This window comes from Petaurus breviceps, unplaced genomic scaffold (assembly GCF_028583685.1).
Source record: "Petaurus breviceps papuanus isolate PSGF00001 unplaced genomic scaffold, PetGlider_PUasm1.0 186, whole genome shotgun sequence".
In the NCBI taxonomy this organism is placed as follows: Eukaryota; Metazoa; Chordata; class Mammalia; order Diprotodontia; family Petauridae; genus Petaurus; species Petaurus breviceps.
The window spans coordinates 34,895,396-34,911,756 of NW_027185798.1; the positions used below are offsets into that span (position 1 = coordinate 34,895,396).

General features: G+C 42.3%; 1 protein-coding gene across 9 annotated transcripts in view; it reads right to left on the reverse strand.

The window, feature by feature from the left end:
* PDE4DIP (phosphodiesterase 4D interacting protein) overlaps positions 1-16,361 on the reverse strand; it is a 273,714-nt gene that overhangs the window by 101,588 nt on the left and 155,765 nt on the right. For 6 of the 9 annotated variants that reach the window (XM_069090200.1, XM_069090201.1, XM_069090195.1 and 3 more), the window contains exon 1: positions 1,821-3,735. The exons of 2 other annotated variants lie outside the window; for them this stretch is intronic. In XM_069090200.1, coding sequence (XP_068946301.1) covers positions 1,821-2,945 — 1,125 coding nt within the window. In that variant the 5' untranslated portion in view covers positions 2,946-3,735. Of the gene's footprint in view, positions 1-1,820; positions 3,736-16,361 lie in introns of those variants that run through there. One more of the 9 variants, XM_069090203.1, reaches the window with a different exon arrangement.

Here is a 16,361-nt window from a genome sequence, read left to right on the forward strand (position 1 = left end):
AAACAAAAGGGTAGGAGTAGAGGATGTGCTACCTTGCAGCTCAAAAATGCGAGCAGAGTGACTGAAAACGAAGACAAACTCTTTCTGTTGGGCCTAGGCTTTTCCAATTGTTGTTTTTCTGCCCTAGCTATTATCGATCTGTGAAATGAAGTATTTCTCCCTTCCACCTTGCCTAGGCAAATGTTACTTCTTCAGAATTGATACCAAAGCACCAAGCATTATTTGTGATGATGTCTAGCAAAATAAATGGCTTCTTAACTCTCTCTGAAATTATTATTGAACAACCTACCTCACAGCTTTGTGAAGTACTACATAAACATGACCAATATATTACCATTATTATTATTTCCATTGGAAAGTATATAAAAGGAACAAGCATAAAAGGAAAAATATCAGTCCTAAGCATAACTGACTTTTTTTAAAATGCAGAAAAATAAAAATATAAATACATAGTACTCTAACTTGTATTTATAATTTTCTTCCAAAGACTTTTCACAGATACTCCTTACATACTGTGCACAATATTTAAGTACTGTATATAGTTTTCTTACCTTTTTCTTATGAAAAAAAGATATTACTTTGGATGCCTTTCTGATACTAGGGAAAATTTTAATTTGGCATCCCTGAATCCCCCTTTTTTTTTTTTAAGCAATTGGGGTTAAGTAACTTGCTCAAGGTTACACGGCCAGTTATTTCTGGGTGTGGTGCTGAGTGTCTGAGCCCGGGATTCGATCTCCAGGTCGTCCCAACACTGGAACCGGTGCTCTTACTCGCTGAGCCACCTGGCCACCCCTCCTGAATCCCTTTTTAAGTTTTTTTAAGTATAAAACTCATGTGCTTGCTTTTGTTCGTTCATAGCACTCCAATATAATTTCTAAAGTATACACTCTATGTGACATTTGTACCTGTACCATTATTGAACAAGTATGATTTGTTTCTAAAATATTGAAGAAAACTATAGGCATCGTGTTTATGGTTACTATAGAAACAAAATGGCACCTCTCTAATGTCTGGGTTGAATGAAGACCAATTGCCTCTCTCAAGTCATTAAGAAATCAAAACACTAATTGGTGTAGTCTTTTTGCTACAAGATAACAGGTATATAAACCTCAGCTTTTGAAAAATATACTCAGATGCACCTGGGACTGATGGCTGTGAATGACTTTCACCTAAATGAAATATTAAGTAATATCTTATTTTAATCCCTAAGACCTTTAAAATTAAAAAATAAACTCAAGGGATAAAACAAGCCATCTTGAACAAGAGCCTCCAAGTGATCTCAATTAAAATTTTTACAGCAGCTGAACAAAAACTTTTTTTCTGGTGTAGCCTTTTACTAATTAATGGATTTTCCTCAAACCTTAACATCTGCTGCAATCACTTTGGGAGCACCTGAACACAAAAAGATTACTGTTCCAGGCTAGTCTGTGAGAAAGAAAAAACTAATCCTCTGACTGACAATGAAGATCAATAAAGTTGTGAGGCTGAAAGAGGAAGTGATAAAAGAGGCTGCTTGCCTTTTTTAAAGGCAAAACTTACTAAGAATTTAGTGTTGATTGAATCTTTTTGCTTTAAAAAATTTTTTGGTCAACTGATGCTGCATGCAGAATCAAAGCAGCAAATGGACTGACCTACACATCAAAAAGTGACCAAAGAGAAATATGGGAGCATGAAAGTCAAGGATGAATAAAATTAGAATACTTTGAAAACCTTAGAAATACTGGTTAACTTTGACTAATTAGAAGCCATATGGAAGTCTGGAGACAACAAGCTTCGTAATCTGATAAAACTGAAGTGCCATAGTATTACATAGCATCTACCTGGAACCGGAGTGGCAAATAGTCCTCATAGAGTTCGTCCCAGAGTTCTTGCAGTTCAGAAATCTCCAGGGAATAACCCACAGGTGTCTTGGAAAGGGGTTTCACTGGCCTGTTTAGGAAATTGGGACTGGTTCCATCTGCTGTGAGAGGGCCAGGCTTGGCTCCAGGTGGAGTGGATTTCACTGGTATAGGAAGCTTGCTCCCCCGGGGGCTCTGTATGGGCTTATAGTCAAAACCTTTAATCATGCTAAGAGCTAGCTCTAGCTTGTGGCCACACGTGTATTGGATGGTCTGATCATCTGAGCAGCAATCACACTTTGGGAGTTCTTTACTGCCTCTCTCAGGTTCCTCATCCTTCTGCTGTGGAAGGCTGGCCTGTACAGTAGCATCCAAAGATTCCACAGAGGAACCAGGAGTTCCTTCTTCCATGCTTTCCCCATCGGCTGGTCCCTTTGTGCTCGATATGTCGGGTGGCCCAACCTCTGACAAGGCTGGCTCTTCAGTACAGATGCTGGTAGACCACCTGGTGGAAGGCCCATAGGAGATGCTTCTGGCTACCTTTCGAGGAACCTTACAAATGGCTTCATAGTCAGAATCAGCAACCCTTAGAGCGGCACAGCCCCTACACCTCCTGGGCCTGTTTCCAGGGCCCTCTGAAGCGTGGCAGCTGTGAGCTTCTTGACTCTGGTCCTCATTTTCTGCCCAGCACTCAAACCCGGAGTATGCAAAGTCTTCCTGGAGCAGTGCAGAGTATCGGACATCAGGTAAACCGGAAATATCCACGGTCCCATTCCCTACTTTGGCCTCCGTGCTGGGGTCATCATTATTCTTCCTGTACATGCTGGCGATGCAGAATTTGAGGCGATCCTTCTCAAGCAGGAGCTTTTGTAAGCGCTCAATGGAGAGGGCTTCGATCCTGGCGATGACCGTGTCAAAGCGATAGATCCGGTCCAGCATGAAAGCGCACTTGCTGCAGGCAAACTCGCCTTTGCCATCGCGGGAGACATCCTTGCCCAGGACGTGGGACAGGAGCACCTGGAGGTTGAGCTTGGTGGTGGTGTGGAAAATCCAGCGCCGCTGGTTGCCGCACAGCTCCCGGGCACAGATCCTGCAGATTTCCTTCATTTTCTCTCCTGGCTGTGCCCGGATTCCGAGGGATGGGATGGGATGAGCTGGGAGGGGATGGGGTGGGGTGAAGATGGGATGGGGTGGGAGGCGGTCACTCACTCTGGGGGCTCCGCAGCGTGGCTCCGGGGCTTGCTCGCAGGCACGCCATGCCCCGGTGCACCCGCTTTCCCGGCTGGCGCACACCTGTGCCTCTACCTGGGCGCGCGCGCGCGCTCCGTTCTGGGTACCACTCGCAGGGAGCGCGCGTCCCCGCCCCTCGCGGACCCGCCGTCCGCCGGCGGGAGACTCAAGGGGATGCCAAGAGACCGCGCAGTCGGCCTTCTTCTGAACCGGCCATCCTGGCTTCGGCCACCCAGCCACTGGCACAGCGTTCCGGCCTCTCTTCCTCTTTTCCCCGCCGCCGCTGCTGCCGCCGCCCCCGCTCAGGACCGCCGAAACAGCCGCCGCCACTAACGTTCCTGCTCAGAGATTGAGGATCAGATTTCAAGATGGCGCCAGCGGGCCCTGCGCATGCGTAAACCGCAAAGCGCTTCTGGGAGTTGTAGTCCGAGGGGCTGGTGCCGGGGCTCCCAGCTGCCTAGCTTGCAGAGCCTCCGGTCGTCCCCCTCTTTGCTCTCTTCTGGGTGGGCTTCGGCAGTGGGCACAGCGACAGCGGGGGCGAGGGCGGTGTGCCTTGCTTGCTTGGGTGTCCTCCCAGAAAGGGCAAACCCTGCAAGTCTGAGTTTCTCGGGGCTGTCCGTCTGCTGGTTACTCCTCCTGCGCAGGGACAAGGGGAGGAGAGAGCGAACTCCCTCCTCCTTCCCCAGCCGCGGGGACAGCAAGTGCCACGTACCCCGGTGCAAGCTGGCAGCGCCATCCACCGCCTCCTCCTCCTCCTCCTCCTCCCTTCCTCCCTGATCAGCCCATGCACTGGCATCCTTTCAGACAGTGGGTACATCATGAAATGTTAGCTATGGATTCGAAATTTCATCTCAGGACCTGAGGAATCTCCTCCCACCACACCTGCTGTAACTCAGTTCAAACTATCCAGGAGAAATTAGAGAATAACGTAACCCAGCGGGAGGAGCAAACAGCCGGAATAAAAATATCCCGGCAAGTGCAAGTGTTTGACCAGGAAGCAGAACGCCCCAGAATCAGGAATGAGTTCGGATTGAATGAGAATGGATCTGGAAGGGTAATAATAACAATAATAATAATACCATTTACATAGCCTTAAAGATTACAGGGGGGTTTACATACCTTATCTCATTTGTCACAAACCCAAAATGGGCCTAAGAATTCAATTTAGGGCACTTACATGGACAAATCCTATTTTAACAGAAGAGGGCGTGGAGAGGAAAACAGATTCTCTTTTGGGGCCATAAGGTAGCCAGATACTCATTATCTAGAGAAGGCCATTAAATCTGAGCTAGAACTGGGGAATTTTAGTTAAAGATTAGCTTAGGAACCATTCAGTGTATGTAGTTTTGAACTCATTTCTTATCCTGAGGTTTTTTCCCCTAGATGTTTTTATTCTCTTGTCCCTTGTTTAAAAAACAAAACAAAACATGGAAAACCCACTCTATGGTTAGTAGTCTGTGGCAGAGAAGAGTAAGAAAGGGGAGAGGGAAGTGAATACTAAGTGACCAAGGCTATGTTAGAAGGGGAAAATAGTCATTTGGAGTTAGGTGTGCAGATTATAGATTTAGAAAGAAGGGAAGAAAAAGATCATCCAATCCAACCTCATTTTATACATGAGAAAACAGAAGTGACTTATTCAAGAAAATAGCCAGGGCAGGACCAGAAACCAGGTCTTCTGATTTTGAAGCCAAACTGTTTTTTGGGGGTTTTTTTGTACTAAACCCCACTCCTTTCTGTGATCTAGAAACTCATGGAACTAAACAGGCTCATGAACCAAGGAAGTCAGGAGACAGTCTCTGGAGTTGAGGGTGCAGTGATGGAGAAAGGTTTAAAAAAAAAATAAGGTAGAGAAAGATGAAAGCCTTGGAGACAAAGAGTTGGTCCTCTGATCCAAGGAAAAAGGCCTAGGGCTGGACATTTCACAAATAGAGTGGCCAAGAAAGATGAATGAGTTTTAGGAAGCATTGAGGGACCCTTTAACAAGAGGCATTAGAGCAAGAACACTGAATTTGGCTAAAATGTGGAGAACTTGGGTTTGAATCTTGCCCTGTGTAGTAATCACTTCAGGAGTAAACATTTACGCCCCTACTATGTTCCAGGCATTGTACTAAGTACTTTACTGATATTTTATCTCCTTTGATCTTCACAACCACATTGTGAGGTAGGTACTATTATGATCTCCATTTTTGTTCCATTTTCAGTCATGTCCAACTTTTTGTAACCCCATTTAGGGTTTTCTTGGCAAGGATACTGAAGTGGTTTGCCATTTCCTTCTCCAGTTCATTTTACAGATGAGGAAACTGAGGCAAATTGGGTTAAATGATCTGCCCAAGGTCACACAGATAGTTAAGTGTTACAGATAATATTTGAACTCAGGTCTCCATGACTCTACTGTATCACCTAGCTGCCACTTCTCCAGGAGTCAGTCTGTAAGATAAAGGTCCCAGTGGCAACTTATTAACAGTAAAGATATTAACTGGCTCTGGAGACAGAACAGTGGTTAATATCTGGGGCTTGGTCCATGAACTGCCCAGATTTCAGGGGTTCCATGAACTTGGATGAAAAAAAATAATCTTTGTTTTCTTTCTAATACAATGTATTTTGTACATTTTATTTTGTACATTTAGAAACATTATTCTGAGAAGTGGTTCATAGGCTTTACCAGGCTGCCAAGGGAGTCCATCTCTCACACACACTTACACACACACACACACACACACACACACACACACACACACACACACACACAATTAGGAACCCCTGAGACAGAGACTCCAGATTCAAAATCCCACCTCTGACATTTACTGACTGTATTTGAGTAAAGTAAAAAACTGAGCCTCAGTTTCCTCTGCTGCAAAATATAGGGATTGGTCTAGATGGTTCCTTCAGCCTCTAGCTGTCTGATCCTCTGCTCAAGACTGATATTTGGTTTGATCCCTGTATATTAGTTCAATTCATTAAATAGTTTTTTAAATTACCTCTTATGAACAAGGCATGTACTTAGTTTGACTGGAGCAGCTTGTATCCAATCTAATGACCACTCACGTTATATAGCACTTTGTTTTATGGTTCATTTTCTTCACAAGCCAATGAGAGAGAGAGTGTAACTATTAAGATCCCTATTTTACAGAGGAAGAAAAAATCACCCAGCTAGTAAAGGGGCAGAGCAGGGAGTTGAGGCCTAGTCTTCAGTTCACTGCTCTCTCCACTAAACCACAGGCTCCCAAAGTGGGAGATACCACCTCCCCCTTGACACTGAATGGGGTAAGGGTAGTAGCCTCAGGTGCAATTGAGTGGCACTGAATAAAAATAAGGGGGCTTGGAAGCATAAGGAAATAAGAGAAAAAATTTTGAAAAACCATTCAAATATGTTTCATCTGTTGTGTAACAGAGTGAAATTCATAGTGATTACATTTGTTTTCCAAATAAACACACAAAATGCAAATTATAACTGATTGGTGGTCAAGTCCAATGACAGGTCTTAACAAGCAAGTGTTGGCAGGTGAGTGTATGTTGAGTTGCTAGGAAGTCCAGCATGTACTGGCAGGAATGTATGTGTGTAATGACTTGTTTACAATATGATGCTATATGGTTATATGACAAAATATTGTGTCATCAAAATTTCAATGCAGGAAGAAACCCAAAAATTTACAATAAATTATTAAATTTAAGGTAGGTCATTAAAATAACCAAATATTTTATATTTTTCTGAAATAATGCAAATAAAAACTGTTAAAAGGTTTAAGGAAGTAGATTTCCAAGGAGGTGCTGAGTAATTTTTTTTTTTTAATGGGGACAGTAGGCCAGATAAGTTTGGGAACCTCTGCACTAAATCAAAAGAGAAATCCCCAGGTAAGTAGTTCCCCAGTTACAGCAGCCACCCCTGAAAATGTGCTGAATGCCCCAAGTGGCACCCAGTGTGAATGCCTTGCCTTCCAACAGAGAATGGATACTTTTATAATTCTGCTGTTCTAAATTTTAGACCCCCAAAATAGACTTCTAAGATTCCAAATTGGGGTTTAAATGCAATTGCAATAAATTGCACCATCTGTTTCCTTTAGAACCTCAATCTGGTATGCAAATATTCAAACCAGGCTATCATCATATTCAACTAAAGAAAAAACAAACAAACAACTAGTAGTTTCATTGGGGGAAGGGGTAAAGTTTGGAGAGTTGGAGAGTTCTGGGGTCTTGAGATATCAGCCCTGCCCCTGACGTTTGCATTTGCAAACCTCTGCTGCTGTCTCATCTTGGAACTTCTCTCAAGTCTGAGCCTCCTCAAATAAATCCCTCTGCCAGGACCACCCTCCCTCCCCCACAGGTGAATTCCTCCTCTGGCCTCCACTTTGTTGAGGGGCCTAGCCTGGTATAACTTTGTTCCCTTCCTGGTTGAGCCCCTGACTTTCCAGTCATTCTCCTCCCAGTTCCACCCTCTGACTACCAAGCCCCAGACGAAGTGACTTTGACTTCAATACCTACTCCCCTCCCTTTTATGCTTTGTCTTCCCATAGTAGAAATAAGCTCCTAGGGCAGCTAGGTGGCGCAGTGAGCAGAGCGTCGGCCCAGAGTTAGGAGGACCTGAGTTCGGTTCTGGCCTCAGACACTTAACACCCACACAAAAATACTAGCTGTGTAACCTTGGGCAAGTTACTTAACTCCAATTACCCTCCCCCCCCAAAAAAAATAGAAGTAAGCTCCTTGAGGGCAGGGACTGTCTTTCTTTTTGCTTGATTTTATATCCTTGGTCTTTCACACATCCCTGGTAAACAGTAAATGCTAAATAAATGGGTTTTTTTCTTCCCTCTCTTCCTTCCTTCCAATTATAATACCTTATTTAACTATACATATCATGACCCTGACACCAAATCAAAGCAATTCAATTAAAGGCTGTCACTATGAGTTATGTTGTAAGGGGGATCCATTTTCCCAACTCTGAAATCCTGTGAAATACCTAACATAGAATTAAGTAGTCGCACAGTCTCCTTCGATTACATTTGCCAGGCCCCCTCTCAAGTCAGGACATGCTGAACAAGATTCTTCAGAAATGCAGCTGTTGATCTGTGAAGTAGGGAGTATGCCCTGATCCACCCAGATTGATAGAAGGAATGGAAGGGTGTATCCAGACCTCACCTTAGCCCTGGTGTGTGTAATAAGAGAATAAAGCCAGGCACAAGTCACAGGTGGGGGCCCCAGCATGGACTCTCAATATAAATCAGACTTGCTTGTTTTTTTAAAAGGGCATTTCACTGATAACAGTTCACATCTACCTGGTGCTTTACCACTTACAAACTTGCTTTTTATCACAACAGCCCTGTGAGGTAGGTTATACAAACATTGGTGGTGGTTGCTCAATCTTTGTGACCCACTGGGGGGTTTTCTTGACAAAGATACTGGAGTGGTTTACCATTTCCTTCTCCAGTTCATTTTACAGATGAGGATACTGAGGCAAATAGTGTTAAGTGACTTGCCCTGAGGTCAGATTTGAACTGATGAAGATGAGTCTTCTATGTAAATAGTAGAAGTAAAGTATTTATGTCACAGAAAGGCCTCTGCCTTCAAAGTTGGTAAATCCTCAAGCTTGTCAACCCTTATGTCTGGGAGTTCCTAAACATTAGGCTAATATAAAGATTTGTGATTTCATCAGAAGAGGGAACTCCCTCCGTGGAGAGATTTATGACTTAGATAATACTTGAGGAATTCTTTGAAGCTCACAAAAGTTTTAAGTGATTTCTCCAGGGTCAGAGAGCTAGTGTCAGAGGGATTTGAACTGGACTCTAAGGCCAGTTCCCTAACCACTGTCTCTATGGCGATAACCTAGAGACAGATGAAAGACAAAAGATGAAAGGTCATTCCTCCCCAGAAGGGGGAATTTTTGAAAGGGTTGTCAGTCAATAAGCATTTATTAAGCTCCTACTATGTGCCAGGCACTGCTCTAAACTCTGGGTATACAAATACAAAAAAGACAACCCCTTCCCTTAAAGAGTGTACATTCTAATGGCTGAAACTACATATTGTCTTAAAGCATTACATAAATGTTGACTATTATTATTATATTGTAAAACTGATGAGGTAAATTAGACCTATTTTACAATCATTACAAATTTGGAGGACAACATAGAGCATAGTAAAAAAAAAATCTGTAAGTGACCTAATTAGCACATTAAGAGCTTCATGACTCTTCCTGTTATCATATTAACTAGATTTTTTTTAACCTAAAAATGATGTCTACTTTAAAATTAAGGTTAGATATGCTGTTAGGAAGATTCTAAAGGGCTTATTCATTATTTAGATAATTCATAATAAAATGACTGATACTAATGATTATCTCAGGTATATAATGAAGGGGAACTATATTAGCAGGTAGAATTGACATAAGGTGAGAAGTAAAATAATTAAACATAATAATAGTCAAGCCAGTAAACATTTATATGCCTTATTTGTATAGTACTTTACAATTTACAAAGAGTTTTCTCATATATTATCTCATTAGATCCTGGCAACAACCTTGTAAGGTATTATTATCCCAGATAACTAGCAATTCTGAGCCTAGGGCAAATTCTCTTGGAGAGGTAGAGAGACCCTTTAGTATTTGCTGGGGAATATCTCACCTGATAGCTTCTATAGGCTTCCATAAGGATGTGGAGGACCTTGGCACAGGGCAGGCAGAATACCACTTATGGCAGTGCCAACAATGTCAGGGAAGATGTGTATCCCCTGGATGTCAATTACACACTTGTACCCTGGAACAAAGCCCTAGTGGTCCCACTTGGGTTACACCTCTGTTACAGATAAGGAAATTACTCAGAAAGGTTCAATGATTTGCCAATGTCATATAGATGGTAAATGGTAGAGATAGGTCTTCTGATACTAAGTCCAATGTTCTTTTTAGACCAACAGTTTTCAAAGTGTAGTGTGGGGGGATCTACAAGATCCTTTCAGGTGGCCTATGAGATCAGAATTATTTTCATAATAATACTAAGGCATTTTAACTTCTAACACTGTATATTTCAATAGATATAACCTCCATAAAACTTCTTTGGGTGGCATCCTCTATAATTTTTAAGAGTTATAAAGGGGTCCTGAGACCCCTTTGAGAATAGCTGCTTTAGACTATAACCAGGATTCCCAACTTGTAGGTCAAAAACCCCAGAAAAGATACTTATTGCAAAGAGTCTCAATATCTATATGAATATTAATCCTCATCTGGTCACTATTTATTTTCTTAATAGATGCTAATAGGAGTTGATCAAGGGAGTAACCCAGTCAACCTGACATTTACTGAGTGGTGAGCCTCTGTTTGGGACACTTGAAAGCTCCTCCCTTTAGATGCTGTGGGTATGCCCATTGGGATCTCAAGAGGAAAGAAGACAATACCTAATTAAGTCTCAGTGACTGGTATTGCCCTGAGATGGATTAGTTCATTTGGGATTGTACCCACTGGGCATTTGTTACCTTATATACTTGTAAAGGACATGGGAACACTGTCATCTACATTTATGGAAACCTAGGCACTAGCTATACAGGTGTATACTCAGAGTAAACTCTGAGTATAGACATAATGAGGCAAAGATAGATAATTATTTTTCTAGGGTCACCTCCAAGATTGGACCTAGCTGATAATAATAAGGAAATAATAATTATTATTACTGACAACAACAACATGGCTGGTGTTATAAATCACTTTAAGGTTTATAAAGTGCTTTACAAATATCTCATTTTATCCTTCCAACAAGCCTGTGTGAAATCTGGTGCTATTATTATGCCCATTTTATAGATGAGGAAACTGAGGCAGAGAGAAGTTACATAACTTGCCCAGGGTCACATAGCTAGTAAGTATTTGAGGTCAGATCTGAACAAACAAACCAACTTTTTAAGACAAGAAATAATAGACTCAATGACAGACCGTACTCAGGACATGAAGGGGAGAGAAGTCAAAATGATTCCAAGGTATTTAAATTAGATAATTGATGGTGGGTCCTACCACCAGCAGAAATGAGGCAATGGGAAGGGAAGACAGGATATGGGGAGAAAGTATAATTTCAGTTTGGGATAGATTGTGTTTCAAGACAACCGTGATTTTAAAACAGTGGAGCTGTCCAGCATACAATTGAGAATATGGGAGAGCTGAAAAAGACCAGTGTCAGAGACACTGTCATGGGTACAGCCCTCAGAGAAGAGGCTAGATCTTGACTAGATGGGTCAGGTATGGGAGCTTGACGCTGAGCCTGGGAGCTATTAAACTCACTGCTGACCTTAGCCCCGATGATTTGATTCCCAGTGTGTCTACTCTAACTGACCCTGTAGCTCCAGATAGATATGACTAGTAGTACAAGTGGACTTAATTTTCCCAAGGCAATATTGGCATGAGCAGTGGTGTGCTGGTAAATATTTAACAACTGGCTCTTTGGAGAATTAAAAGTGCACATGACACACTTTTAATTTTAATTTGCATTAATTTTTTTCTCCATCAGTTTCTAAAGTCTAGATAATTGATAAAACAATAAATCAAGCCCTGATTTATAGCATTTGTCATTTGCCATGTTGTATACACTCACATTGAAGATTTAACAGTTGTCTCTAGCTGGGTCAAGCTGGCACATCTCTAGGCATGAGATGCACCAAATGGTTACGAAATTGAGTGCATTGACAATTCCCACTGATACTCCGACATGGTGGTGGAAAATAGGGTTCTTTGATGTCACTGTGGTTTTGTCAACTTGCTGACGCAAAGATCATTCCTTCTTTTCTTGCACATAGATCACAGAGCTCTTAATTTGTCCTCAAGAGAATGGAGTTGGGCCAGTTATCAAATCACCAGCACTTTTATGGTACTGGAGCCTGAGCTAAATACCTTGAAAATCTGAAATCATTACCCCCAGGTGGAATCCCCTTCAGCCAGTCCCTGCAAAGGTTTTTTCCTTCCCTCTTTTTCTGATACTGCTATGGAATACGATTGCTCCACATTCCTGCTTGCTGCTGGAAGGGTCAGGATATAGCTGTGGGAGAGACTCACATAGCAGTAATAACTTGAACCATGTGAATGGAGAAGATCCCCTGAGGGAGTAAGTGGATAATGATGGGGGTGAACATGAGAGTATAGAGGGATAGTCACAGTGAAGGTCAGAGTGAGAAAAGGACCCAGCAGAGGAAACAGAGAAACAGGGAGGTAAGAGAGAACCAAGTGGGGCGGCCAGGTGGCTCAGTGAGTAAGAGCACCGGCTCCAGTGTTGGGATGACCTGGATCAAATCCGGGCTTGGATACTCAGCACCACACCCAGAAATAACTGGCCGTGTAACCTTGAGCAAGTTACTTAACCCCTATTGCTTTAAAAAAAAAAAAAGAGAGAGAACCAAGAAAAACAGAAGCACGGAAGGCAAGGAAGGAGAATTCTAAGAAATGTGCAGTTAATAGCATCATGTGCTTTGGAAAAGTCAAAGAGGATGAGGTCTGAGAAAAGGCCATTGAATCTGACAATTTAAGTCATTAATAGCCAGCTATAAAGAATGTGTTCTTTTCAAATGAATCTTTAGTTTTTCATTAATAAATCAATTAATTTTTGGTTTTCATTAATCTAGTCTTTTATCTACAGATTAAAAAATGATAGGGAGAGTAACCATTCACATTTACAAAGGTAGATGACCTGGGTTGAAGTCCCAGATGCACCATTTACTATTTTCAGAACCATAACTAGCATGAGGCCAGAAGACTTTGCCCCAAGGTATTGACACATACAGGGAGAGGGTGCTTTATGCATACAAAGTGTTCTCATTTTTATCTGATCCCTGTGAAGTAAGTAGCATAAGTATTACCTCCATTTTACAGATGAGGAAACTAAGTCTCAAACTCAGAAACTGACTGGGAGGAGGGAGAGAAGTCACAAAACCAGAGGAGTCATGCCAGGCAAGGGGAGGTGTCCAATCCCCACTTTTGAGGGATTTGGAGAAGGTGAAGGAGGATCCCTTTAAGAGGGACATCATGGAGATGGGTGATCGGACTTGAGGAGTAAAGCCTAGGGTAGTCCCAGAAAATGTTACAAGGTAAAGTGCCAAGATAGGGGTCACCATGTGAAGGAATCCTGTCAACACCCTGGAGAAAAAGCCTTTTGGGGCCAGCAGTAGATATATCTCTGCAAATAGTAAATGGATAGCTGGGACTTGAACTTGGGCCTTTCCTTGACCTTGGCACCATTTGTCCTCTATCCTTATGTAAGTTTGTACACTTGAAAGTATTCACCTGGGTCCTAGACTTCATCTTTGTTTCCTCATCATCTTCTTCCATGTTCATTCAAGGAAGAAACAAGTCCTGTCAATTCTGCCTTCACAATTCTCTATCTTTGCCTTCCTTTTTATCCTAATAGGACTCCCTACTTCACTCCCCCAACCCTTCAATCCATCCCATACATTGCTGCCAGGCCAATCTTCCTGAATCACTCTGCCCTACTCAAAAGACTTTGATAGCTCCCCAGTACCTCCAACATAAGGGCATCTAGGTGGCATGATGGATAGGGCTTGGGGACTGGAGTTAGGAAGACTTGAGTTCAAATCTAGCCTCAGAGGATACTTACTAACTATGTGACCCTGGGCAAGTCACTCAACTGGTTCTGTTTGCCTCAGTTTTCTCATCCATAGGATGAGCTGGAAAAAGAAATGGTAAGCCACTCCAGGATCTTTGCCAAGAAAGTCCCAAATGGGGTCACGAAGGGTCAGACATGATTAAAACAACTGAACAACAACAAAACCTCTAGGGTAAAATCCAAACTCCTTAGCTCAACTCCTCAGTCTCTCTACAATCTGGCCTCAACCAAGCTTTTCAGTACTGTTTCCAACCAGTCACAGATGGAAACCCTTTGATCCACAGTCTATTCATTATCCCAGAAAGTGCTTTATATATCCTCTGGACTTTTGCATAAACTGTGTGCCTTGTCGTGAATGCCTCCCACCTTTCCTTTGTTGCTCACCAAAATCCTATTCATTCTTTAAATCCCAGCTTCTGTAAAATGGGGATGATAACAGCAAACATTTATTAAGCACCTGCTATGCTTCAAATATTGTGTTAGGTCCTAGGGCTATAAAGAAAAAGTCCCTGTCCTTAAGGAAGGGCATTCTCTTACATCGGGAACGTACATTCCATTGGGGATAAGTATGTACAAAATGGACACAGATAAATCTAAAGTGGGTAGGGGAATTGTATGGTCAGACCTGTGCTTTAAGACCGTCTCTTTGGCATCTGGGTGGAGGATAGACCAGAGAGGGGAGGCAAGCACAGGACATAGCCCAGGACCTTGAGCACAGTAGCAGGTATCTTGTAAATATTTGATGAATTTGGAAATAAATATCTTACACCTTTTAACTGGATAGAAGGGCTGGTTATGAAGTTTCAGCACTTTTGTGTTAACTGATAAGGACTGTCATTGACATGCGTCTAATGGGTGTCTAAGACATATGACTGCTGGATGATGATCTGTAAATTGAAATGGTACCTGCAGATTTAATAGGTGTCCACTCCAGTAAGAGATTGCACAAAGCTGCTCTGAGAAATCTCCTTATATGTGGGTGTCCTAGAGTTGCCTGGGGTCATTAATTCCTGTGATGCATTCAGTCTCTGCATTGAGCATGTGGAATATTTTTGACTTGGGCTCCATGTCAGATTGCTCCATGGCAACTTGGGAATGTGGGCTATTTTGAGAAATAGCATGCTTTGTTCCATAGGCAGCACTGTTTATATCTGAGTCCAGACCAGACCTAAACAAAGTGTCATGAGAGATGACTGCTTTGTAAGACAGAAATGATGCTACTTGCCTAACACTCTGCTTCTGCTGATCTCACTGTGCATTTTAATTATGTTTTTTCTTCAGTGAAAGCCCCTATTAACATATTTTGCTTATGGGTACATTTCTTGCTATAAAAATCACAAAACACAGAAACCGAAAAGAACAAAGAGATTGACTCAACCTCCCTTTCCCCTGTTTTGCACCTTCCCTGTCTGTCTGGTTTCATGAATAAGCTTCAAGGAGATGAGGCATTTCACAGCTTTGAAAGAGGCAACCCCCGCTCCCCTACGTCAGTTTAATAATCAGCAAATCTATCCCATGACTTCGTAGCTCTACTTTGGAGGAACAAAAAGTCCTATACCAAGATATTATTATTAGGCCACTTGTCACCCAAGGAAAAGAGACTTTGCAGGTTGATACAGGCTGTGTCCATATGTGTCTTATTAAAGTGGAGGTGAGGAGCACAGAAGCAAGAACACATGGCAGGCAGGTGCTCCTAGATACAAAAGGGACCCTTAGAGAATTTGGAAGTCAACCTGCTGCCTGGGCCCCTTCTAATCCAGATTGATGTGTTTTAGCTTGATCAAGAAGTAACTGGCTAGGAAGTAGTGGGGATTGGGAGGTGGCAGCAAGGTGGGAAACTGAGGGTAATGTCATTCCATCAAAGTACTTCCCTTATACAATTCTAGCTTCTTTCAGGAGCTATAGGATCTCCTTGTTTCTAGTAACCTAGCTGCCAATTAAGAGTGGAGGTTCATTGGGAGCGGGAGAGTCCAGGTCTGGCTTTAATGGGGTTGACAAGCCTGAACTTGAGAATGTGATTTATGAAGATTCCTCCCCTGTGGAAACAGGGAGACGTGTATTCTAGAAGTGCAGGAGAGTAGTAATAGGCACACTTTCAGCAAGGACCATGTAACTATTTAATTCAGTTCCAAAAGTGATGTAATCTAAACCAGGGGTGTCAAAACAAATAGAAATAGATTTCTGCAGGCTGCATATTGACTTAGAAAATCACAAATTCACATTGCTGATGTTGTATTGTATTTTTTATCTATTACATTTCCCAATTACATTTTAATCTGGTTCTGACCAGGGAGTTTTGCCTGCAGAATGGAGTTTAATACTTCTGCTTTGTGCTCAGTGTGCTACATTCCATGTATCTGTGTGTTCCTAGAATATGATATATATTAGACTTCAAAGGATAGAGAACTAGCTTCAGAGTGAGGAAGACTCCTACCTCTGACCTGTTCTGGCTATGTGACTTTGGGCAAATTGTTTTCATAAAGCAGGGTTTTCCTATGTAAAAAGACCTATAGGGAAATCAAACCTGTGACTTTGGTCTTTTCAGCAATACTTTTCAATCAAGTGACCTAGGTGAAGCCCACCTTCAAGAGAGGACAGAGGAACGAGGATAGTGGTGATATTCATGCTTCTCAAGCTTTTTTTTCCACAGCCCTAATCCCAGTTCTCATTGTAATATCTCCTGCTGATTTTGTGAATATGCTGAGCCTTCCTTCTAAAT